A 26,669-nucleotide genomic window follows, 5' to 3' on the forward strand; every position below is an offset into this window, starting at 1 on the left:
AAAAGATAGGTGTGGACTGACAAGTAGGTGAGTAAATGTCATTTTTTATTTAAACTATATATCTTTCATTTTCTGTTATCATTTGGTATTATTTTGTATATGACAGATCACAGCACAAGATGCCTCTTTCCGATTTAGGATGTTAAGTGGCTGAGATCAAAAAAGTCATCAAGCTCACTTGAAGTAGGCAGGGAACTGCACTAGTGTAGCATTCCACTGTGAGGCAGTAGAGTGCTCCTTTTCATTCCGTTCAGTGCTTCAGATTCAGGCCAGTGGATCACAGTCATTCATCTGTGCTCTTGGGAAGCTGGAACAACGCTTCGCATTACGCAGTGGAGCGACACACTGCTTTGCCAAAGAGACCTGCGTGATTTCCCCCTCGTTTGCCTTCATTTTGAAATGACTGTCATGTCCAAACCCAGAAAAGACAACAGTTGACTCTTCGCTTGAGTGCGAAAAAAAACAAAAAAAAAAAACAGGATTAAACAGTGCCTTTTGGACAGGTGCATCCCAGATCACCACCATCATCAGAAAAGTTTTCTTACTGTCTGTGAAAATGGATTACCAGCAGCTGGAGTTCATGCAACTTTTCATGCAGACTCTGTTCCCAAACAGACAGTGAAGGAGAGCTTTCCAAACTCAACTGAACATGCACTGGGACATGCATCTGTTCTAACTATGGACAACTAACCTGCCTTTACACCCAGACTGCTAAACATGAAACCCCTTGGGAATCCTCGGTTTGTGGTGGTGTTATTGAAGTGCGCAATGGTGTTATTTCCTGGATTCCTGCAGGGCTTCACAGGTGAGTCTATCTATCTATCTATCTATCTATCTATCTATCTATCTATCTATCTATCTATCTATCTATCTATCTATCTATCTATCTATCTATCTATCTATCTATCTATCTATCTATCTATCTATCTATCTATCTATCTATCTATCTATCTATCTATCTATCTATCTATCTATCTATCTATCTATCTATCTATCTATCTATCTATCTATCTATCTATCTATCTATCTATCTATCTATCTATCTGTCTGTCTGTCTGTCTGTCTGTCTGTCTGTCTGTCTGTCTGTCTGTCTGTCCTCTTGGCTCTGTCTTTCTTTTTCAGTCTGACGTTAAACTGTGATTACAGTTTTTCTCAGTCGCTTTGGTACATTTCTCGAATCAAACTCACAATTTGCAAAACAGTAAGTGCATTTCTCAAAACAATTTGTACAGCAAAACACCATGGATAACCTGCAAAAGCCACTCTCTTACTCAATCCTTAGTTCATCTCTCAAAAGTAAATATCTGTGTCAGTAAACATGTCAGTGCCATCAGAATGACAAGTCCTTGTGTCATTGTGTACAGATAAGACAGTCAAATTGTTTAGTCATGTTGTCAATATAACAGTTTTACTCTGGAGGGATGATCTGATGGAAACTACGGCTAAAGTTTTGATGATAATTATTGTCAATTGTAAGTTACATCTTAGTGTATGTGTGAGTGTAATTGCAAGAGAATGGAAAAGATTCAAATGTACACTCTTACTGTTTGTACTGTATTTTATTGACAGAACATGTCATTGAGATACAGAAATGAAAAGACAGCACTGAATAGCACACACACACAAAAAAAACCTAAAGAAGAAATGTGAACATAGAAAAACTGTACATGCAGTGCTGTAGAAATATATACCTGCTAGTTGATGTTTCATGAGAAGCACCTTCGTTAGAGAAAGTCAAGATTCACCTGGGAGCAATTTACCAATTCAGGACAGATTTAGAAAAAAGTCTAATAGAAATATAGAAAGTATAGAAATATGCTTGACATATTATGATAACTTGTTCAACCATTTTGCATGTAAAGATGTATGCTATGAGCTTGTGCCTAAATGTTGTGGGGGATGAGACTATGGGGGACTATTCAACAGAGACCCAATATAATACATTTTGATCAACATGACAAGCAACTGATAATGTAGGAAACAACAGAGAATTGTACATAATCATTTGCATGGATGTACCAAAGGATTTGCAACTTGTTCAAAGAAATGAGAAACTGCTTTTTTGATGTGCACGAGTGACACAATGATGTGAGAATTATAGTTATGAGAATTTCAATTCTAATCTGAGAAATGTACCAAAGCAACTGAGAAAAACTGTAATATACATTCATATTTGACCGATGGATTATATAATGACCAAATACAGTTTGTTTTTGTTTGTTTTTTACTTTGTAGAAAGAAGGATCCATTAAAATAATTGGACTTCTCCTTGTGATAATAATCAAATTGTCAGATGTATAAACTTGAGATCTGGTTTTCATTTTTATGTATTTATAGTGTTTGTTTAAAGTTTAAGCTGTGTAATATTTCATGTTTTTATAATATGATAACAAATATACTGTCACTTTTAATGTATTATGTATGACATTCTTAAACTTGACCTTTCTTTCACTTTTCTTGTCATACCTAACCATTATTGCAGTGCTGCAATCTTTGCAGGACAAATGACACAGCTTCTGTGAAAGCCCAACTTCATTTATGGGTCACACTCAGGACCTTCGGGTCTAAAAGGACCCGGAGGTCGGGAATAAAAAAAAAAAAAAATTGAGTAAAATCAATGAAATATATTTTTGTTCAATAATATTTTTTCTTTTCTTTTTTGGTGTTTTGAGATAATTTTATGATTTATAAATAATATTTATGCAATAATTATGACCCATTTTTTCCCATTGAATATAATAGAATTTTATTTTTTATTTTTTTCCCTTTTTTTATTAAAGCTGTATTTCATTTTAGAGTCAAGCCTAGGCCTCATGAAAGCATTTTTTTTATTTGATTGGTGCCATCTGGTGGACACAGTGAGCATTTTTATCACGCAATAGCACATTTTTACCACTAGAGTGCATTACAGAACCTGTGTGTGTGTGTGTGTGTGTGTGTGTGTGTGTGAGTTTTTGTTTGTCTGTTTTGCACTCTTGATGTTTTAGAGATTCACCCCTTCACTGTTGAGTCCTTTTTTTCTGCATCCTGGCTGATTTGTAGATTATATGCACAAAAAACTCTGTATTTTCATATTTTTGCCAATTTCCCATTCATTTCCTATGGGGGTCTTTTTTGACCCGAAGGCCCCGAGTGTGACTATTTTTTTTACGACCACTTAGACTTTTCCAATCCTGTCCCCAATTTTTTTTTCTGTCCATATACCAAGTACCAATACCCTCACCAATTTCGTACCATTCAGATGAAGCTACGATTTTTAACATTTCTTTCAAAAAAAAATTCGGGTCAGAAATGACCGAAGAACCCCAGAGGGTTAAAGGCTCAGGTTGTCAAACATTGTGCTGTGACATGCCAGAACATGATCGAGGTTCAGTGTTCAAAAATGATGCATTTCATTTCAACAGCATGAAAGTTTCCCTGATTTGTTTGTGAATGCGTGTGCAATGCATGTTTTCTCTTTTACGCAGAGTCCAGATGTGTTGGTCGTGCTTGCAGCCCTCCTATGGGTAACTTGGCCAGTGGCAGGACCCTTTTCACGCTGACTAGCTGCTGTACTAATAACTCTTCCTGCCTGCCAACCCAGCCACGCTGTCTAGCAGAGCTTCATCCTCCTGCCCTCATGGCCGATGACCCGTTTATTCATCCAGATACCTGGTGGGGCTCAGCGGCGGCCACTGGAGAAAAGGAAGAAATCCGTCTTGACTTGGAGACACGGTTCTGCATGAGTCACGTTGTGATGTTGTTTCGCTCCCCACGTCCCGCTGCTATGAGGCTGGAACGCTCACAGGACTTCGGCCAGACCTGGGAGACACTAAAGCTGTTTGCCAGGAACTGCACTGAGGTGTTCGGGCTTCCTGATGATGTAAGTCAACCAGGAGCTGTCTGCACTTCCAGATATTCCAGTGCGGTCCCATGCAGCCAAGGAGAGGTAAGGAAGGAAATAAGGTCTCCAAAGAATCACAAAACATCTTTCTTTTTTGAAAATTGAGATTTCAGGATGACACGTGAAGCACTCTGCACTCTTTTTTGTGGGCTTTTTGAAACTACAAATGCCTTAAAAATATGCATCTTGCAGTGTTTTAAAATTGTTAAGATGCATATCTTAATACTTAGATCACATTTCAAAACTCTTCCCACAGTTAAAGGAACTATATGTAAGAAATGTATTTCAATGAATCATAAAATGGCCCTGATATGTCACTAGACATTAAGAAATCATGTTAATTTCAAATACTTTTATCACTGACAACAGGATATTGTCATTTAAAAGTGGTTGTTGCAGCCCTCAACTGATGTTGATGTTGTCATGTTGTGTTTTGGCCTGAAGCTCCGCCCTCCACCGATCTACCAATCACGAAGTCAGTAGTGTTTTGGCATCCGGGTTGCCAGATCTGCTCTAGTTACCACAGCTGCAGCTACAAACGTTCCTGCTGATCCTGCAGCCGATCTGACAACCTCGAGTCAGGGGGAGAGGGGGAGAGGATAGTGATTGCAGTACCAGTGTTTGCCACAGTCTTATATGCACTTCCTTTAACAACAGTCTATGTGGACTACAATCTGGATCATTAATACCATATTAAAATATATTCTAAATATAAAATGTATCCGGACACCTACACAGGTGTTAGTCTTTCAATTTCATCACCATCTATACAAAAGGAAAACAACTTGGGAATAATGTTGTACTGTACAGTCAATATAATGTGCAGTCAATTTAGTAAAAGGGAGTAGAAACTAGAGAGGTGTCATTCTTTGCAAAGATTTTTTAAAATATAAAACAGAAACATTGTGTAATGTTAATTTGAGTTGATTCGAGACATATACCGTATGAAGTGTTTTTGGTTGCTTCAGTGCATTTTGAATGTGAAATTAACTGCGAGCACTGTGTGAAGAGTTTGGAAAAAGTGACCTAAGTACTGAGAAATGCTATAGTGATTGTCAAAAACGCTACATAAATGCTATTCTTACTTTTACTTTATGAAAATCAATAAACAGCAAAAAGACCTGTATCATGACCTAAAGTTGAGCCACCAATTAAACCAAATATTCCAACAGTTGAGTACAACTATGGTGTGAATTTAAATCTCAGTTCTGTCTGATGCTTTTTTAAATATGACAATGCATAATCATTTGTTTCTAATTCTATTCTAGATCATATTCCGATCTATAGGATTGGGAAGTGGGATTGTCGATCCGTACAGTCCTGAGGCTCTGTCCCGTATGACAGTAACCAACTTAAGAATACAGCTTTTAAAATCTCAACAGTGTCCCGCCTCGAAGGGGCAGCGGAGCGTCCCGGAACAGTCAAACCTACCCCTTTTACCCACAGTTCACAGCAGGATGTTGACTTCTCCTACACCCAAAACCGATCCTGTAGATTCAACCCCATTTGCTGTGTACTCTCTTTTGGCTAAAGGGACATGTTTGTGTCATGGCCATGCTGAACATTGCCATCCTGAAAATGAAGGACAAGACAGCCAACAACCCAGTAATGTGGTAAGTGTGTCCATTTTGTCTGTTTTTTTGGGTGAATTTGTGAAGGAAGTTGTTTCCTCTTCTGTCCAGCTAACATTTCATGGTGGGGTCAATGTAGGCATGATATAGGCTTGACATGTCGGTCCTATCTGAATTAGAAACGGTATGGGCCCTAAATTGGTTTGTCTATGGGTTCCATGTTAGCCCTTTCTGAACTAGAAGAACCGGTATGGGCCCTAAATATGTTCATCCATGGGTTCCATGTCAGCCCTATCTAAATTAAAACCAGTAATGGGCCTTAAATGGGTGGGTTCCATGTTGGCCCTATCTAAATTAAAACCAGTAATGGGCCTTAAATGGGTTCATCCATGGGATCCATGTCAGCCCTTTATAAATTAGAACCAGTCTGGGCTCTAAAGGGTTTGTCCATGGGTTTCATGTCGGCCCTAGAATTAGAACCAGTATGGACCCTAATTGAGTTTGTCCATGGGTTCCATGTCAGTCCTATCTGAATTAGAACCAGTATGGACCCTAATTGAGTTTGTCCATAGGTTCCATGCCAGCCTTATCTGAATTAGAACCAGGATGGACCCTAAATGGGTTTGTCCATTCGTTCCATATTGGCCCTATCTGAATTAGAACCAGGATGGACCCTAAATAAGTTCATCCATAGGTTCCATGTCCACCCTATCTGAATTAGAACCAGTATGGGCCCTAAATGGGTTTGTCCATGGGTTCCATATTGGTCCTATCTGAATTAGAACAAGGATAGACCCTAAATGGGTTTGTCCAAGGGTTCCATATTGATCCTATCTGAATTAGAACCAGTTTGGACCCTAAATGAGTTCATCCATAGGTTCCATGTCAGTCCTATCTGAATTAGAACCAGTATGGGCCCTAAATTAGTTCATCCATAGGTTCCATGTCAGCCCTATCTGAATTAGAACCAGTATGGATCCTAAATGGGTTTGTCCATTGGTTCCATATTGGCCTCTATCTGAATTAGAACCAGGATAGACCCTAAATGGGTTTGTCCATGGGTTCCATATGGTCCTATCTGAATTAGAACCAGTATGGACCCTAAATGGGTTTGTCCATGGGTTCCATATTAGTCCTATCTGAATTAGAACCAGTATGGACCCTAAATGAGTTTGTCCATGGGTTCCATATTGGCCCTATCTGAATTAGAACCAGTATGGACCCTGAATGAGTTCGTCCATGGGTTCCATGTCAGCCCTATCTAAATTAGTTTATGAAGGGCCCATATCTCAAGCCCATATTGGGCCTAAATTGGCACCACCATGAATTATTTTCTGGATGCATACTTGAGGGTGCATGTGCACTCACCCAGTAGTTAGTAGAATAGGAAGTAGCCTGTTACATGTATTTTTATAAGGCTTTTTGGGGCCTGAATGGGCAGCAACTGAAAGTGAATCATTGCTCTGGAGCGCAGGTGTCTGGCAAATGTGTGTGTACCCACCACACAGCGGGTGAGCACTGCGAGAGGTGTGCCCCGCTCTACAACGACCAGCCCTGGAGAGCAGCCAATGGAAGCAGCGGGGAGAGCAACTCATGCAAGAGTGAGTATTTTTACTGTACAGGTGGTTTTAGCCTTAAATTCCTTTAATCCTTGAAAACGGAAAGAAAAATTGTGCTATGAAAGGTATTTTTTATTTTTATCCAATACAACCATTTTTGGTGCTTGAGGAGATTCCCCCTTCTATATGTAAAGCGCTTTGAGTACCCAGAAAAGCGTACCTTATAAACTTCTAAAATATCTTAGAACCACAATACCAAGGGGGGTTGTTGTGTTAGTACTGCAATGATCCAGAACACCATAGAAACACACTAAGAATCACTCTGAACACCTTAGCAAACACATTAATTATCCCCTGGCAACAACAAGCATTGCAATATTGATCATCTAGTGAGAATCGCTATTAAAGGGATACTTCAGTGCTGGGAAGATGAATCTGTATTTAAACTGGGTCATTAATGTAGTAGAAATGTGAAATTATTTTAGAATTTGGTGCTTTCTAGACTGAGAAAAGACAGAAAATGTATTTTTGTATATATATATATATATATATATATATATATATATATATATATATATATATATACAGTCTTGTTCAAAATAATATCAGTACAATGTGACTAACCAGAATAATCAAGGTTTTTAGTATATTTTTTATTGCTACGTGGCAAACAAGTTACCAGTAGGTTCAGTAGATTCTCAGAAAACAAATGAGACCCAGCATTCATGATATGCACGCTCTTAAGGCTGTGCAATTGGGCAATTAGTTGAATTAGTTGAAAGGGGTGTGTTCAAAAAAATAGCAGTGTGGCATTCAATCACTGAGGTCATCAATTTTGTGAAGAAACAGGTGTGAATCAGGTGGCCCCTATTTAAGGATGAAGCCAACACTTGTTGAACATGCATTTGAAAGCTGAGGAAAATGGGTCGTTCAAGACATTGTTCAGAAGAACAGCGTACTTTGATTAAAAAGTTGATTAGAGAGGGGGAAACCTATAAAGAGGTGCAAAAAATGATAGGCTGTTCAGCTAAAATTATCTCCAATGCCTTAAAATGGAGAGCAAAACCAGAGAGACGTGGAAGAAAACGGAAGACAACCATCAAAATGGATAGAAGAATAACCAGAATGGCAAAGGCTCAGCCAATGATCACCTCCAGGATGATCAAAGACAGTCTGGAGTTACCTGTAAGTACTGTGACAGTTAGAAGACGTCTGTGTGAAGCTAATCTATTTTCAAGAATCCCCCGCAAAGTCCCTCTGTTAAAAAAAAGGCATGTGCAGAAGAGGTTACAATTTGCCAAAGAACACATCAACTGGCCTAAAGAGAAATGGAGGAACATTTTGTGGACTGATGAGAGTAAAATTGTTCTTTTTGGGTCCAAGGGCCACAGGCAGTTTGTGAGACGACCCCCAAACTCTGAATTCAAGCCACAGTACACAGTGAAGACAGTGAAGCATGGAGGTGCAAGCATCATGATATGGGCATGTTTCCAAACCAACAAAATGAATGTTATGGAGTGGCCAGCCCAATCTCCAGACCTTAATCCAATTGAGAACTTGTGGGGTGATATCAAAAATGCTGTTTCTGAAGCAAAACCAAGAAATGTGAATGAATTGTGGAATGTTGTTAAAGAATCATGGAGTGGAATAACAGCTGAGAGGTGCCACAAGTTGGTTGACTCCATGCCACACAGATGTCAAGCAGTTTTAAAAAACTGTGGTCATACAACTAAATATTAGTTTAGTGATTCACAGGATTGCTAAATCCCAGAAAAAAAAAATGTTTGTACAAAATAGTTTTGAGTTTGTACAGTCAAAGGTAGACACTGCTATTTTTTTGAACACATCCCTTTCAACTAATTGCCCAATTGCACAGCCTTAAGAGCGTGCATATCATGAATGCTGGGTCTTGTTTGTTTTCTGAGAATCTACTGAACCTACTGGTAACTTGTTTGCCACGTAGCAATAAAAAATATACTAAAAACCTTGATTATTCTGGTTAGTCACATTGTACTGCTATTATTTTGAACAAGACTGTATATATATGATGGAAATATATATATAAGATGGAAAGTGATTTTAATTTGATTAAGTTGAAATGTTAAGGATTGTTTATCAGGTCTTGGATGATTCTTTCATCCATAATTTGTCTTTTTCTCCCTCTAACTTGTTTCTGTTGCTCAAGAGTGTGAATGTCATGGCCATGCAGAGAGCTGCCACTTCTCCCAGCGAGTGTGGCTGTCCACAGGGGGCAGTAGTGGGGGCGTCTGCGACAACTGCCAGCATAGCACTGTGGGCCGTCGGTGCCAGCGCTGTCGCCCTGGATACCACCGTCACCCTGCCAGACCCCTCAACTCCCCGCATGCTTGCACACGTAAGACAGAAAAGAAGAGAAGGAACAAACAGAAAGACAGTGACTTCACTCAAATAGTTTAGTTTTTAATGTGACTTTGTATATCTCATGAATGCACATTCCTGGTCTTATAGTGAATGATTTATTGGCTCATATTATTATTTTTCCCTTTGTAAGAATTGTTTTTGTAAACTTTAATCAATTATAGTAATATATATTCTCAAGTGCCTTTTGTTAACACTTTATTATAAGATGTCACTGTAACTTTTGGCCCTCTAGTGGTTTAAAAAAAAAACTAACAACATTTTGCAGAAGAACATTTTTTGAGGTTGTGCTTTGGCTCTGTGCAGATGAATGAGATCATCCACTGCACATTCACTAGGCTTAAGAGGTATAACCAGTTTAGATGGAAATTATCTCAAGCCACTATTATTATTTATTATCACTAGTTGAAGATGTTTCTGTACCAACCTATTAATTGGTATGGTACTTCCTTAAAAAATAAAAGCACAGCGCTACAACAAGCATAATGAAATGATCCTTAACAGTAGATAATACTTTACATTATGCCAATTTGTCTGTTCAATAAAATACTTTACTCACCTGTTGAGTAATATAAGTGCCATCTTCACTTTTCACTTTGCATATAACACACTACATTAGCAAAAGTTTTGGCATGCCTGCCTTTACATGCACATGAACTTTATGATATCCCTTTCTAATTCCGTAGGGTTCAATATGGAGATGGTCCACCCTTTGCAGCTATAACAGCTTGAACCCTTCTGGGAAGGCTTTCCGCAAGGTTTAGGAGTGTGTTTATGGGAATTTTTGACCATTCTTCTAGAAGCGCATTTGTGAGGTCAGGCACTGATGGTGGACGAGAAGGCCTCGCAGTCTCCACTCTAGTTCATCACAAAGGTGCTCTATCAGGTTGAGATCAGGAGTCTGTGCAGGACTCTGTCCAAACTCGCTCATCCATGTCTTTATGGACCTTGCTTTGTGCACTGATGAGCAGTCATGTTGAAAGGAAGGAGCCAAACTGTTCCCACAAAGTTGGGAGCAGGAAATTGTCCAAATTGTATTGGTGTGCTGAAGGATTAAGAGTTCCTTTCACTGGAAATAAGCGGCAAAGCCCAACACCTAAAAACAACAACCCTACACCATAATCCCCCCTCCACCAAACTTGACACTTGGCACAATGTAGTCAGGCAAGTACAGTTTTCCTGGCAACTACCAAACCCTGACTCATCCATCGGATTGATAGACAGAGAAGCGTGATTCGTCACTTCAGAGAACATGTTTCCACTGCTCTAGTGTCCAGTGGCATGCTTCACACCACTGCATCTGATGCTTTACATTGCACTTGGTGATGTAAGGCTTGGATGCAGCTGCTCAGCCATGGAAACCCATTCCATGAAGCTCTCGACACACTGTTCTTTAGCTAATCTGAAGCCCACACAAAGTTTGGAGATCTGTAACTATTGACCTTGCAGAAAGTTGGTGACTTTTGTGCATTGTTCACAAAAACCACAGAGCGCTGAACCCGCACAGTGATTTTAAATGGCCTGCCGCTTCTTGGCTGAGCTGCTGTTTTTCCCATTTGCTTCCACTTTGTTATAACACCACTGTAACAAAGTTCGATAATAGAAGGAAGGAAGAGGACACGGGGGTCGGCTGGACGGTTGATGCTTCTTTAATTATAGTCAAAACTTAGTATAACTTCAACAACACACTGCTGTGTGAATTCTCATAGACATTCGATCACTTCCGGGTCGGCACTTCCGGCTTCCGGCAACTCAGTCTCTGGGGTTTCGCAACAACCGTCCGATCTCTCTCTCTCCCTGGTCTCTGGTTCCGCCGAGGTTTTATACCCTCTCCGCGCTCATTACTAGAACAAGAGACAGGTGTTATTAATCTGCGTCCAACCCACTCACTTACCGCTCGTCCCGCGGCTCTCTCTCCCGCTGCAGACCTCGCTGAACCACGCCCCCCTTGCCACATACCCCCACCGCCCGACTCAGGCCGGGGAGCCGTCCGGCCTGCAGCCCCCCCCCCCCCCCCCCCCATTTCTGGAGAGGAAATCGGCCACAGCCATCTGAGCACCCGGCCTGTGGACCACCTTGAACTTAAACGGCTGAAGAGCTAGATACCAACGGGTGATCCGCGCGTTGGTATCCTTCATGCGGTGGAGCCACTGGAGAGGAGCGTGGTCCGAACAGAGGGTGAACTCCCGCCCCAGGAGGTAGTAGCGGAGGGTGAGAACGGCCCACCTGATGGCCAGACACTCCTTCTCTATGGTGCTGTACTTAGCTTCCCTCTTGGAGAGCTTACGGCTAATGTACAGCACCGGCCGCTCTCCCCCCTCCACCTCCTGGGCCAGGACTGCGCCCAGCCCCCTGTCCGACGCGTCAGTCTGCAACAAGAAAGGGAGAGAAAAGTCAGGGGAGTGTAAGAGCGGCCCGCCACATAGAGCCGCCTTTACGCGGGTAAAAGCCTGTTGACACGGCTCCGTCCACTGGACCGTATCTGGTAGCCCCTTTTTAGTAAGGTCAGTCAAAGGGCTGGTGAGGTCCGAATAATTTGGTATGAACCGTCTATAATATCCCGCCAGCCCCAAGAACTGCCTAACCTCCTTTTTGGTCTTGGGTCTCGGACAGGTTGCAATTGCTGCGGTCTTATCAATTTGGGGACGCACCTGTCCATGACCCAAGTGGAAGCCCAGATACCTTACTTCCACCCGCCCAATCGCACACTTCTTTGGGTTAGCCGTGAGCCCCGCTCCCCTCAGCGACCTCAAGACCGCCCTGACATGCTGCATATGCCGCTGCCAATCGTGACTGTAAATCACGATATCATCTAGATAGGCAGCAGCATATGCGGCATGGGGACGCAAAATCCTGTCCATGAGGCGCTGAAAGGTAGCGGGTGCCCCGAACAACCCGAAAGGGAGCGTGACAAATTGGTGCAATCCAAACGGCGTGGTGAAAGCTGTCTTTTCTTTGGACAATGGAGACAAGGGGATCTGCCAATAGCCCTTTGTTAAGTCCAGCGTCGAATAAAATCGAGCCGTGCCCAACCGATCAAGCAACTCGTCAACCCGCGGCATTGGATACGCGTCGAATTTCGACACAGCGTTCACCTTGCGGTAGTCCACACAGAACCTGACCGAGCCGTCTGTTTTGGGAACCAAAACTATCGGGCTCGCCTAGTCACTGTTGGACTCCTCGATTACTCCCATGTCGAGCATTGCGCCTAATTCTTCCTGAACTACCTTTTTCTTGTGTTCAGGCAAGCGATACGGCCGGCTGCGAACTACCACGCCCGGCTCGGTCTCGATATGGTGCTGAATCAAGTCGGTACGTCCCGGTAGGGGCGAGAACACGTCCGCGAACTCCGCCTGTAATTTTGATAAATCAGTGAGTTGTAACGGTGAGAGGTGATCTCCCCCAGGGGCCAGCGCGACTGATTGCGCTTTAATGCTCGCCTCTGGCCCGAGATCATCCTCTCCCCCGATCACCGTTGCCAACAACACTGATTCCACCTCATTCCATTTTTTTAGCAGGTTGAGGTGGTATATTTGACGTGCCCCGTTCCTATCGGATCGTATCACTTCATAATCGAGCTCTCCTACCTGTCGTGCGACCTCAAACGGCCCCTGCCACTTTGACATTAATTTTGAGCTCGACGTAGGGAGTAGAACGAGCACTTTCTCTCCCGGTGTAAATTTGCGTAGTTTTGTACCCCTGTTATATGACCGGCTCTGGCGGTCCTGGGCTTGCAACAAATTCTCCCTCGATAGCCGCCCCAAAGTGTGGAGTTTTGTTCGCAAGTCCAGCACATACTGAATTTCGTTCTTGGCCAAAGAAGGCCCCTCCTCCCAAGTTTCTCGTAGGACGTCCAGCACCCCCCGTGGCTGTCGTCCGTAGAGAAGCTCGAAGGGGGAAAACCCCGTGGAGGCTTGCGGGACCTCCCGCACAGCAAATAAGAGGGGTTCTAACCACCGATCCCAATTTTTGGCGTCTTCCTGTACGAATTTACGGATCATGGATTTAAGAGTGCGATTAAATCGTTCGACCAAGCCGTCTGTTTGTGGGTGATAGACGCTTGTTCGAATGGATTTAATGCCCAATAATCCGTACAATTCGCTTAACGTGCGTGACATAAACGCCGTGCCTTGATCAGTGAGGATTTCTTTCGGAATCCCCACTCGGGAGATTAAACGAAACAGTGCGTCCGCAACACTCTTCGCAGAGATGTTGCGGAGAGCCACTGCTTCCGGATATCGTGTGGCGTAGTCCACGATAACTAGCGCAAAACGATGTCCGCGTGCGGATCGCTCTAATGGCCCGATGAGGTCCATCGCAATTCTCTCGAAGGGGACCTGCATTAATGGAAGGGGGCGCAATGGCGCTTTTGGGGCGGCCAGTGGGTTCACCAACTGACATTCAGGACAAGACGCGCACCACCTGCGCACGTTGTCATGAATGCCTGGCCAAAAAAATCGGGTCATTAAACGATTCAGCGTGGCCGCCTGTCCCAGGTGGCCCGCCATCGGGTTAGAGTGAGCCGCCTGGAAAAGCATTTCCCGGCGGCTCTTTGGCACTAACAATTGGGTTGTATCTACTTTTGTTTGAGTGTCTTGGGTCACTCGATACAACCGATCCTTTATTATGGCAAAATAAGGATAGGAGACCGGCAAGGCAGGTTGGAGAGACTGTCCGTCGATCGATCGGACCTGCTGAAAAGCGTTCTTAAGGGTTTCATCCTGGGACTGCTCCAGAGGAAAGTCATCGCGGTCCGAGAGAATTAGTCTCTCAATCCCGCTCGGTTCCTCTGGAGTTGTCGCCGAGGGTCCCGGTTCAGTCTCCCCAAGCTGTACTCGCACCGCCCCCTTCCTTGCCTTTTTCTCCCAAGCGGCATCCGCACACAACGATCCCAATAAAGCCGTAAAGGCGGGCCAATCCGTCCCCAGAATTAGCGGATGCCGGAGGTGTGGACTAACCGCCACCTCTACACTATGCTTTTGACCCCGAAACTGTATCGTGACTGGGACAACCGGATATTCCACCACATCCCCGTGCACACACCTCACCTTAACCATGCGGCTTGTATCCAATGCCCCAGGCTGCATCAGGCTTTGATGGATCGAGGTTTGGTTGCATCCTGAATCCACCAAGGCCTGATATGTACCCCCCTTGATACTTACAGGAATTTGGTACTCTCCTGCTTGATCGGGGGTGGTCCGCTGGACGTCCGGGATCCGGATCATTGTCCCGACGTCCATCCTCGGACATCGGTCCACAAAATGATCCGGATCACCGCACCTCCAGCAGGCCAGCCCAGGCCTACCCGGTGCCCCTGCGGCGGGGAGTGGGTTGGAGAATGAGCGCGGGGAGGGTGTGGAACCAGAGCCATTGTCACCCCCCACCCCCAGGAGCTCCGCCCCCCTGGGCGGAGCCCGCGAATTCCCGGATGGTCCAGGGCCTGGAGGACGGGACCTAGGGAGAGGGATAGGGCGAGAGGGAGATACAGAGGGGGGAGAGAGAGAGCGAGAGGTTAGAAGGGGTTCGCCGACCCCCGGGCACGCCACCAGGTGGTCCTCCGCCAAGTGGATGGCCGTCTCCAGCGACGTGGGCCGGTGGCACTGGACCCAATCGGCAGTTTTCCTGGGGAGCCGAGCGATGAGCTGCTCCAGCACCACCAGATCGACGATATGGTCCACGTCGCTTCCACCGGCCAATAGCCATTTGCGGCACGCGTCCCGGAGCTGTTGGGCCACCGCGAAGGGTCGGTCGGCCTCACCCCACTCCAGCGAGCGGAACCGCTGACGATGCTGCTCGGGGGTCCGGCCGACCCGCTGGATGATGGCCCTCTTCAGGTCTTCATACTCCAGGAGGTTCGCCACCGGCAGTTGTTGGGCGGCCGCCTGGGCTTCTCCGGTCAGCAGAGGTATGAGATGCACCGGCCACTGTGCCCGGGGCCACCCGCAGGCCTCCGCGGCCTTCTGAAAGAGGTCTATGAAAGCCTCGGGATCGTCCTGTGGCCCCATCTTGTGTAGGGGCACGTGGACCGGTGTGCTGGCGAGCCCGGCGGCTTCGGTGCGAACCTCCCGGTCGAACCAGCTCCGGAACCTCTCGCGGTCCTCTTGCTGGCCGCGGACAATGGCCTCGAAGCGGCGCTCCTGGTCTGCCCGCATGTCCAGCATGGACTGATGTTGTTCCTGATGGAGGGCCGCGAGAGCGGTGATGATGTCCGCAAACGGCGAGGCGGAGGGCGTCGGTGTTGTCATGGCGGCGGCGCGGTCCTACTTCCTTCCCGGGTTTCGGCACCAGTGTAACAAAGTTCGATAATAGAAGGAAGGAAGAGGACACGGGGGTCGGCTGGACGGTTGATGCTTCTTTAATTATAGTCAAAACTTAGTATAACTTCAACAACACACTGCTGTGTGAATTCTCATAGACATTCGATCACTTCCGGGTCGGCACTTCCGGCTTCCGGCAACTCAGTCTCTGGGGTTTCGCAACAACCGTCCGATCTCTCTCTCTCCCTGGTCTCTGGTTCCGCCGAGGTTTTATACCCTCTCCGCGCTCATTACTAGAACAAGAGACAGGTGTTATTAATCTGCGTCCAACCCACTCACTTACCGCTCGTCCCGCGGCTCTCTCTCCCGCTGCAGACCTCGCTGAACCACGCCCCCCTTGCCACAACCACTAACAGTTGACCATAGAATATTTAGTAGTGAGGAAATTGCACAAATGGACTTATTGTACAGGTGGCAACCTATCACAGTACCATGCTTAAATTCACTGAGCTCCTGAGAGCGACCCATTCTTTCACAAATGTTTGATGAAGCAGTTTATATTTTATACACTTTTGGCCATGGAAGTGATTAGAACATCTGAATTCAATTATTTGGAGGGATGTCCCAATACTTTCGGCAATATTGTATAAGTGTTTATATTCAGACTACCTTAGACCAGACAGGACAGACAACCGGTGTGGAGTAGCCCAGTACCTGCGTGACTTTTCATATTAATAAACATTTAGAAGTAGCTCCGGGTACAATGTTTTTCCACAAGACACAAGCTGTTTTGTTTATTTACCAGTAGAGCTGCAAAAGTTACATGGTGTACCTTTAATGAATAGGACCTTACTGTAAAATGTTACTGAATGTTTACTTACTCTTTTCACCTGGTAGACAATACAACAAGGAAAAAAACACAGACCAGGCATGACATTATGACCACCTTCCTAATATTGTGTTGTTCCCCCTTTTGCTGCCGAAATACCCCTGAAGGTGTGCTATGGTATTTGGCACGAAGATGTTAGCAGCAGATCCTTTAATTCCTGTAAGTTGTGAGGAGGGCCGTTCAGCACATCCCACAGATTCTCGATTGGATTGAGATCTGGGGAAATTGGAGGTCAAGTCAACACCTCAAACTCATTGTTGTGCTCCTCAAACTAATCCTGAACTATTTTTGCTTTGTGTCAGTGCGCATTATCCTGCTAAAAGAGGCCACTGTCACCAGGGAATACCGTTTCCATGAAAGGGTGTACATGTTCTGTAACAATGCTTAGGTAGGTGGTACGTGTCAAAGTAACCACATGGGTGGCAGGATCCAAGGTTTCCCAGCAGAACATTGCCCAAAGCATCACACTGCCACAACTTCTTGAACAATTTCAGCTACAGTAGCTCATCTATTTGATCGGACCACACAGGTCAGCCTTCGGTCCCCACAGGTGAATCCCAGACCCTGTCACCGGTTCACCACTGTTCCTTCCTTGGACCACTTTTGATAGATACTGACCACTGCAGACCGGGAACACCTGACCCTGTTCTGACCCAGTCGTCTAGCCATTTCAAATTCTTACACTTGGCCATTTTTCCTGCTTCTAACACATCAACTTTGAGGACAAAATGTTCACTTACTGCCTAATATATCCCACCCACTAACAGATGCCATGATGAAGATATAATCAGTGTTATTCAATTCTGTTATGCTTGTTCGATTTATTAGACCATAGCATAGTGATGACGATTTGCTTTATTAAAATATATCAATATTTGATCAAAACGGTTATCTTCGCATTCTTTTACAGTCTTTCATTGCCTCCTAGTGGCGGCGATATGACACAGACCACCAAAGCAACTCAAAAGCAGTAGGAAGAAGAGCTAATGAACCAAAAGTTGATTAACATTCTTTTCTGTGGCAGGATGCTGGTGTGACCCAGTTGGTGCAGTTCCAGTATATTTTAGCAACGAGACGCCGTGGTGCCATCCTAGAAGTGGACAGTGCCACTGTAAACCTGGTGTGGGGGGAACCACCTGTAGCCACTGTTTACCAGGGTACTGGGGCTTTGGAGAGGAGGGCTGCAAACCTTGTGTGTGCCCCATGACCTGTGATCCCCTCACAGGTCATTGCCTAGACAGGTCAGACTTAGTTCACAAACTAAATGTTCAATCCTTTCTGTTCTAAATTACAGTAAGTCTTACTATTTGTGATTTGAAATGAAAACATTGAGCATTAGGAATGTCAAATCCAAAAATCCAAGTCGAATTTTAATTGCATACCTGCTGGGGATTTTTTATCATATCATTTTCCTTTAACAGCAAAGGCAATGTGAAGCTTTACAATGTACCTATTGGTGGGAAAATACCTGAACTGTCCCACTTTAAACCTCAAGAGGACGAGAGGGCGTGGCCTAAAGAACTCGCCGTCTCTGCACTGTACTATACAGGTGAGCTGACTACAGTAACAAAACACTGTTGTGAAACATGGGAAACCACAGCAGGAAATGTGACAGCTAAATTTGGCTTTTCAAAAATGTGTTTTTTTTATGTGGTTCCTTAAAATTATGTATTGCAATGTAAATGGGTCTCACAAACCTATCTAGAAAATGTCCAGGTTATATATCATCCCAAAAGTAAAATAAGACTTTACTTTTATTTTATTTTATTATTTTCATGACAATATTCTTGTTACCATACTGCAAAAAAACAAAACAGAACAAAAACTGTGTAATGCTAAATGATTATACACTGCAATTCAAAAGTTTGGGGTTACTACGATTTTTGTACTTTTTAAATAAAAATTGAATAATTTTAAATAACTGTTTCTATTATAATGTATTTTGTAGAAACTGTGATACATTTTACAGGATTCTTTGAAGAAGAGAAAGTTAAAAATATTTTTGCATTTATTTAAAACATTATAAATGTCTTTGCTTTCATTTTTTTTATCAATTTAATGCATCCTTGCTAAATAAAAGTATTAATTTCTTTCAAAACGTTTTTTTGTTTTTACTTTTGAATGCTATTGTGTATATGGTATTTGACAAAAATTATAAAGTATTAATACATCATGGTAGTCTTTAATGTCCAGTTATTTAAATAACAAAAAATACTTTTACTGTCATTGTTTTTCATGTAATACAGTAAAAAATCTTCAAAACTTAAAAATGAAATGATCAGAATCATCGTATTAATGAGAATTTGGGGTGAAAAAAGGTTTCATTATCATTAAAGGTTTTGACAGCATTAAATCGTATTGGTCCTAAAATAGAATTATAAAATAGAATTTCTTTAATCTAAGTTAATTTCTTTAATTTAATTCTTTTTTTTAGATTAAATATTTCAATATGCACAAAACTTGCGACATGTTAAATGGGATTTCTATACAGGGAAGTGCAGCTGTAGAGAAAAGAAGCTGAAAAGTGTGGCTGATCTTTGCAAGATAAAACATGCATACGGTGAGGCTTTTTCAGGATATTAAATAATTTGATTAATCGATTCTGATGGCATTTGCAGTCATTTATATCTAATGAGTGAACTGACTGTTTGTGGTGACCATAGTGATCAAAGCCAGTGTCCTGTCAGCTCATGATAAAGGCACACACGCTGTTGTCCTGGTGAAGGTGAGGAAGGTCTTCCGTTCTGGAAAACTGCCCCTTTCCCAGGGCACACACAGTCTGTACCCACTCTCTTGGACCAGCCGTGGCTGCACCTGTCCCATCCTCAACCCAGGTACACCACATAACTATAAAAACTCATCGTTATCTGGGCCACAGCTTTGGTTCAGTCAAGTTTTCCATAAGAGTAGTGATTGTTTTATCATCTTTAGGTGGGAACTATCTACTGGCAGGTCCTGAGGAAGTGGACTCAGGGAGGCTACTGGTCACCATGCAGAGTCTGGTAGTCCCTTGGTCACCCATCCTGGGCTTTCAGGTCACAGAAGCACTGCATCAGGGCTGCCTATGAGCACAACTTTACCCAAATGTACAGTAGCACAACACTATGGGAGCTTTTTTCCACCACAGAATAAAATAGGTAATTGTGACTTATCTAAAAACCTGGCTTCTTCCAGAAATGCGAGATATAAACTGTAAAAGTAGTTACAGCATTGTTAAAATCCATGTAACTACAGTGGTTCAAACTTAAAGGTACACTATGCAACTTTCCATTCACGAGAGGGCGCCTATTCAAAACAAAGGCATAGTTTGATGACGCCAAGTTTGAGCGCAGTATATTGGGACATGTGGTCTTCACCTCACAGCCGGTGGAAAATAGGACTCGGGCAGAAATCATGTTCATGAATGCGATTTATTAACGTTACTGTAGTGTGAAGCAGAGCAGGACCGAGTGTTGAGGAGCTGAGCACGGCTGCTGGAGCGATTGTTACACAAATACCTGGCTCGCGAGCACCGGGGCTTTTATTATGACGGGACGGGACACAGTCGCCGGCCGCCAGTACTATTTTCGTGTTTCCGCCGGTCATGATTATAAGGTAATGCAGCTGTGTTTATCATATTAGATACATTTCAGTGTGTTTAAAATTATGTTATGACGTTATTCAGTGATTTTGCTCGGTGCTGCTGTGACATGTTCACACTGCTAAGAGTAAAGCTCTTCTGCAAAATAAAACAGAGGGTAACGCAGATATGACGCGATTGAAAGGCGACTCATTAAAACGCTATGCTGACACGTCCCGGTTCACTGGTTAAAATAGCAATTTTCTCACAATTTACAAATAGTTGGAAACATTTGGGATATTGCAAGTACTCAACTGGACAAAATATATAACACTGGCCTAGTGGTTTTGGATATTTTACTGTAAAAATACTACATAGTGCACCTTTAAGTTTATGAAGTGACAAGAATTAGCGTAGAAATCTAGACGCACCCTAGCAGCAGCAAATCTAATGTGCAGCGAGTGTCGTCTAGCAACTCTCAATAGAATTGCGAGCTGGAAAAACCAAACTCTGGTCAGGCCAATCACATCGTGTATAGAGTCGTTGGGCGGGCTTAACATAATGACTGCAAAGTTGTGGAGGTTCTGCGTGCTACTTGGAAACAAAGAAGCTGGCGAACTGCGGTCTTTCAAATTGGCTTTGGCCGCTACTCTGGAAGACTTGTTAAGATTTTCTCTGAGAAAATAACAAAGAACGGCAGTGAATTTATTCTTAAGAAGGGAAGATGAGTTTTATAGACCGGATACAACGAAAGTTTAACCTTCACATGTTTACTAGCTTCAACTAGCTCCGCTTCACGTAGCTCTGGTTGGTTGTAGCGCTATCCAATTGCATGCAGAGGGAGCTTAAAAGACAACCGTCTCTCCCGCCTCTCGGATTGAGCCCTGCCAATGGTGAGTTTCCAGACCAAACATCTTGATGTGGGTCTGGCTTGTCAGGCTAGACGAGAATAATTGTTGCACCCAAAAAAAAAACCCAAAAAACTTTATTCGACATTTTCTTGACCCGTCTGTGTCAGTCTCCTACGCAGTTTATGTTGGTCATCTCCTTCGTCAACATCAAAAGCATGTGCTCACATGAACAGCTTCGGCCAATGGTAAGCTGCCGTAGCTCTGACGTAACTCGGAAACGCTGCAACTGTATTTACAATGTCAACTGTGTAGGAGACTGACACAGGCGTGAATTTTTTTTTTTTTTTTTTATATTTTTGTTTTTTGTGCACAAAAATTATTCTTGCAGCGTCTCAAAATTAAGGTTGAACCACTAGTCACATGGACTATTTTTAACGATGTCTTCACTACCTTTCTGGGCCTTGAAAGTGTTCATTAAACTGCTGTCTATGGAGGGGTCAGAGAGCTCTCAGATTTCATCAACAATATCTTAATTTGTGTTCCGAAGAATCACAAAGGTCTTATGGGTTTGGAACGGCAAAAGGGTGAGTAATTAATGATAGAATTTTAATTTTTGTGTGAACTAGCCCTTTAAAGTCAAAATCGTGAGATAAAAAGTATTTCCTGGTGGAAACAAGCTTCCATACATCACTGCCCAAACTTGAAAGCCCTCACTTGAAATGATGCCATTGTACCAAAGCAGGCAGCTGGATCCTAAATGTACCGTGACCACCGGATGCAACTGAAATGGAACGTGGGTAATTACCAGAAGCAAGATTCAAGAAGTAGTTTGATGGCAAAGTGCACTCAATAGTCACTTAAAATAAACATAATTGTCATACAGAACAAGTATTTTCATCTTCAAAAATAACTTCATTTAGGTGGCTGTTGTCTTGTGGACATTGAATCAATGCATAAACTCAAAAAATGGATATGGCATTCATAAGCCTGACTGGACTGTTTTTCTACTTCTTTTGTGATTATTATAGTCATTTGAAGGGTCTGTCTCAGCTAGTTTCTTGCATATAAAAATGAACAACATTCATTTATACACAGGCTCACAAGGACCGCAGGACATTTTTGTGATTGATTCATTCACACTTTTTTTTATTTTAATTGCTTTTTTGCTTACATTTCAGTCTTAAAAATACATTTGAACATGTCACAATTGAAAAACAAAAGGTATGAACTAACTCAAATTCTCCCAGTGCTTATGCATGATTTGGACTTGGTATCTTATTTTATTAAACATTTTACAGACACGGATAGATCACAGATGAAAAGATTTAATCAAAAAACAATAATCACATTAAGGCTTTGAATGACAAATCATTTCAATCCAAACACAGTCACTTTTAGAGACAACACATGGCAACACTTTACATTAAGGTCTTATTTGTTAGCATTAGTTAATGCATTAACTTACACAAACTGACAATGACCAATGAATTTTTTACAGCATTAATTATTAATCTTTGATAGTGTTAATTAATAAACGTTCGTGTTAGTTCACAGTGCATAACTTTTGATTTTAATAATGTATTAGTCATTTTGAGATTAACATTTACCAAGATAAATAAATGCTGTATAAGCCCATTGTTATTAATTCATGCTTACTAATGTAGTTAACAAATTAAACCTTATTGTAAAGTTATCATGTCACTGACTGAATGAGTCAATAAGCTCAAAAGGATCCGATATCAGAACAATTCTCTAAAACCGTTTAATGTTAGCAATAGCAAGTGTTGAAAACAGATCTAGAAACAGCTCTCGGTTTAGACACTTCATTTAAACGAAAAAACAGATTTGCATGTCCTTACTGAACAGAAGATCTTCTCGTTAATGATGTGTTGGCATCTCCCCATTATAATCGCTTCTGTATCCTAGTTTGACAGGTGAGGCTGCTGGTTTACTCACCCACGCCCCCTATTGTTTGTACTTAATATTCAACCTCTGGCTACACACTTTCAAACATGTCAGCAACAGAACATTTTCTTCAACATAAAATTGTTTAATTATGTTCTACAAAAAAAATTGAAATGTACATAGACTCGTTATTGCGACATTTCATCCCAAAACTGTTGTCAAAAGTTGTCAAAGTAAAACCGCCAGACGACCTTTGATCTGTAGCAGTACACAAGTCAAACTAGCTTAGCTTTGGTTGTGGAACAAATAATAACCAGAAAATACAACGCTGGATGATTCAAAGGGGGTCATACTCAACATACAGATCCTCAAAACTCATTTTTATAGGTCCCTTAAGTGCATGTTAATGTCATTTGAATATTTTAATCAAAAAACCTGAAGTTTAAGGGCTTCCCCCAACCAGATGGAGAGCATGGAAGTTATCCAGTGACGTGTTTAGATATGATCTCTGCATACACGAAAGTGGAGCCGTCTCTTCTGTGAGGTGCGATGGGAATGTAGCCAGGCTAATATTAGCTAGCTGCTGGGTTTTCTGTGGCTGCTGGTGCGGAATCGGGAGAGGATGTAGGGAGAGAGTCAGTGGAAGTGGATTCACTAGGTGCTGTATCAGCCCCACCAGAGGGGGCGATGTCGTTGTCGTCTTCCTGGGGGTAGAGCTCGGGGTATTTCTGCATACACTCCTGCATACTCCGGAAGTTTTCCACACATTCTGACCCTTTTACCTCCTCTTTGCTATAGTGAAAACAAGAAAAGGCTTCCTTGAACTGTTGTCCACAAGGGCCACTGGCCATACCGCCCAGACACGGGCAGTTCCAGTTTATGTCACCATTAGGTAGAATAAGACCTGTAGGGTCAAATGAAATGAATGTAAAATTAGTTTTCTCAGGTAAGATAAACCATATTTAGGCTTAACTATGAAACATGCTAATATTTTGTACAGCCATTTTTTGTATTTTGTAAGTAAATCAAGTTCAAAAACTTACCGTGATCCTCATACGGATCATTAGGGTCATCTTCAATTAGCTCAGCGTTACTGGGTGCATCATGATCCTCTTTGGTGACAAATATGACGCGATCTTTACCTAGTGTAAGAAAAGAATGAAGTTACACACAATGATAAAAATATAAGAATATTTTATATTTAAAAACATACTGATATATATATATATATATATATATATATATATATATATATATATATATATATATATATATATATATATATATTATACATACATACACTCAAAATAACAAAAGCACAACTAAAAATAAAAGTGAAAATCTAAAATAAAAGCGAATTCTAAATATTAATATTATAATAGTACACACTTATAGCTGTCATATCAATTAATCCCCTTCGCATCTAATATATACGTTTGTTTATATAATGTGTATATTATTATATTTATGTACAATACATATCACACATGCACACACATACATATATATATAATATGTGTATATAACTTTTATATCCCCTTAAATGTCTACAGCCCTGAATAAATATCACAGACACTTTAGACTGGAATTTCTGAGTAATTAATTTTTGATTACTCAGAACCGAAAACCGATACCGCAAATCTTTAAAAAAAAAATTAGTGATCCACAAAGAGTTAAAGGTCAAATTAAACCCTTTGCAATCTCTACACAAGAAATAAATAACCACTTAGGCACACGTGCTTTAATAAACTGAGTGGATAAGAACTTTACGTCTTGTCTTTAAATCTATATGCCAGTTTGTAATGTTGTGTGTTGAGGATCATATTTTTAAAACTGTAACCATTTGGTGGATTTTAGGTTATGAACTCCCAGGATATTACGATGACCTTGCAAGCGACTGTTATGTGCAGGGTGACAACATGTAGTAATTTAACCATCACAGCCATCAGAATAAGTCAGCTTGGACTTACTTAAAACATATTTCGTTAAAATACAAATGTGTGTATTTTATTGATCTTATGCTGACTCTAAATAAGAAGAATGTTCATCTATAATCCCACCAGAAATTCAGTAATTCTTCACCAAACTTGTACACACATATTATAGGACATATTAGAACGACAGATTTGTACATCTTAAAAGATTGTTTGCATTGGATAAATATTTGAATAACTCATTGATATTACCAAGCATGGCTGGGGAGAGTGACTTTTACTGGCATGAGCACTAGCCGCACAGCTAAACGACAGTAAAAGATGGGTATAAAATGGGTTTAAACCGTCCGATTTAGCTGAGTCATACCTTCCTGTTTGCAGTACGACATATCTGCTGACAGATCCGTCTGATTGCCGTTTATCCGATCAATGAAACTAAAACACCGGTACAATGATCAATCCACACGCCTGTTACATCAACTCCAGCATGGAGGCAGGCAGCTACAGTACAGTACCCAGATGACGTCATGGTCGGGTGATACAACTTCAAAATAAAAGTCACAATGACATTACAAAATAAAAGTTAAGAAAATAACGCTTCCCCTGGTGAGGAGGCAGTAATTCGTTTTTAAGAAAAAAGATTCTTTCTTTTTTATTCTTTTTTAATTCTACTTTTCAAATATATTGCTTAATCTTTGTCCAATACTCAGATTTAAATCTTAAACTATTAAAATCTATAATAAAATAATTTGATAATTAAAACAAACAGTGCAGTAAACACAATTGGTGAAACACAAAAACGTTATTATTATTATTATTTTTCTTTTTTTTTCTAAACATACGACTGTCCCTCATATGGCTTATGATAAATGTTATCATTTTCGAAATGTTTTTTCAAAAGTTTGGGTATTTGTTGAGTACACCAATAGGGGCAACATTGTGACCTGACTGAAGAGCATTCCTGACATGCTGAATGAAGAAGCAAGGTAAAGCAAGGTAAATATCACTTGTAAACTGCAGAAATTGTTAATTTATTCTTTTGGACATCGTAGTAAACAACCACGTGAGAGTTTATTTTGAGTTCAAGAAACAACTAAATCTGTCAAATAATTATTTGGTTTCAAGACAGCAATAATACTAATCAAGACAAGACGCCTAGCACGTTTTACAATGCGTATTGTTTCAAAGCAGCTTCACAATAAAATAATAATTAGGCTATTATAAAATAATAAGGCACTTTTCAACCGTTTTTGTGTGCTGGCTGCCCAATTTCTTATTTCTTACCCTGCATGGGAATCACAGTCTCTCTCATGAGACTGAACAGTTGCTGCTATTTTACTGTCATGCCCTCAGACATCACTGACAGCTTGTCAGGAAACAGCGCAGCCTGTGTTTTACTAATTAACCAAGGTATCTGAGGTGATCTAGATCCCTGTGTTTTTCTGAAGACAGCCTACCCTCATATCTCATTACAGAGGACAGGGATGAGTGCTAACATACTGAGGAAAGACTTTTGGTAGCTATAGCTTGTGTACAGTGCATCCGGAAAGTATTCACAACAATTCACTTTTTCTACATTTTGTTCCAGCCTTATTCCAAAATGGATTAAATTCATATTTTCCCTCTATTCTACAAACTACACCCCACACTGTGAAAGAAATAGTTTGTAATCTTTGCAAATTTATAAATACATTTTAAAAATCACATGCCTACATTCACAGCCTTTGCTCAGTATTTTGTTGAAGCACCTTTGGCATACCTTTGGCGCCAATTACACACGCGCGCACACACACACACACACACACACACACACACACACAAAGAGGCATATTAGTGGTGCGAGTCATCTGATACAATCTGCATC

At 41.8% G+C, this 26,669-nt stretch overlaps 2 protein-coding genes across 2 annotated transcripts; one reads left to right on the top strand and one right to left on the bottom strand.

The window, feature by feature from the left end:
• Nucleotides 1–278: 278 nt before the first annotated feature.
• Nucleotides 279–21,930, top strand: si:dkey-202e22.2 (netrin-4). The gene is made up of 10 exons (XM_067431540.1): nt 279–805; nt 3,468–3,928; nt 5,152–5,496; nt 6,929–7,055; nt 9,199–9,387; nt 17,581–17,797; nt 17,978–18,105; nt 19,048–19,116; nt 19,220–19,390; nt 19,488–21,930. Exons 1-10 carry the CDS (start codon nt 718–720, stop codon nt 19,622–19,624), a joined length of 1,932 nt encoding a protein of 643 aa, XP_067287641.1. The 5' UTR covers nt 279–717; the 3' UTR covers nt 19,625–21,930.
• A 279-nt stretch (nt 21,931–22,209) lies between these two features.
• Nucleotides 22,210–25,329, bottom strand: chchd4a (coiled-coil-helix-coiled-coil-helix domain containing 4a). The gene is made up of 3 exons (XM_067431541.1): nt 25,173–25,329; nt 23,915–24,013; nt 22,210–23,775 (listed from the first exon to the last, which is right to left on the bottom strand). Exons 1-3 carry the CDS (start codon nt 25,192–25,194, stop codon nt 23,444–23,446), a joined length of 453 nt encoding a protein of 150 aa, XP_067287642.1. The 5' UTR covers nt 25,195–25,329; the 3' UTR covers nt 22,210–23,443.
• Between the last annotated feature and the right edge of the window lie 1,340 nt (nt 25,330–26,669).

This window comes from Pseudorasbora parva, chromosome 22, assembly GCF_024679245.1.
Source record: "Pseudorasbora parva isolate DD20220531a chromosome 22, ASM2467924v1, whole genome shotgun sequence".
NCBI classification, from domain to species: domain Eukaryota; kingdom Metazoa; phylum Chordata; class Actinopteri; order Cypriniformes; family Gobionidae; genus Pseudorasbora; species Pseudorasbora parva.

Coding starts and splice junctions, on each gene's coding strand:
- si:dkey-202e22.2 (XM_067431540.1), top strand. CDS start 718: ATGAAACCCCTTGGGAATCCTCGGTTTGTGGTGGTGTTATTGAAGTGC. Junction 18,106..19,047: donor CTCTGCACTGTACTATACAG/GTGAGCTGACTA, acceptor ATTTCTATACAG/GGAAGTGCAGCTGTAGAGAA. Junction 19,117..19,219: donor CAAGATAAAACATGCATACG/GTGAGGCTTTTT, acceptor TGGTGACCATAG/TGATCAAAGCCAGTGTCCTG.
- chchd4a (XM_067431541.1), bottom strand. CDS start 25,194: ATGTCGTACTGCAAACAGGAAG. Junction 24,014..25,172: donor GTCGTACTGCAAACAGGAAG/GTATGACTCAGC, acceptor TTCTTACACTAG/GTAAAGATCGCGTCATATTT. Junction 23,776..23,914: donor TGATCCGTATGAGGATCACG/GTAAGTTTTTGA, acceptor TTGACCCTACAG/GTCTTATTCTACCTAATGGT.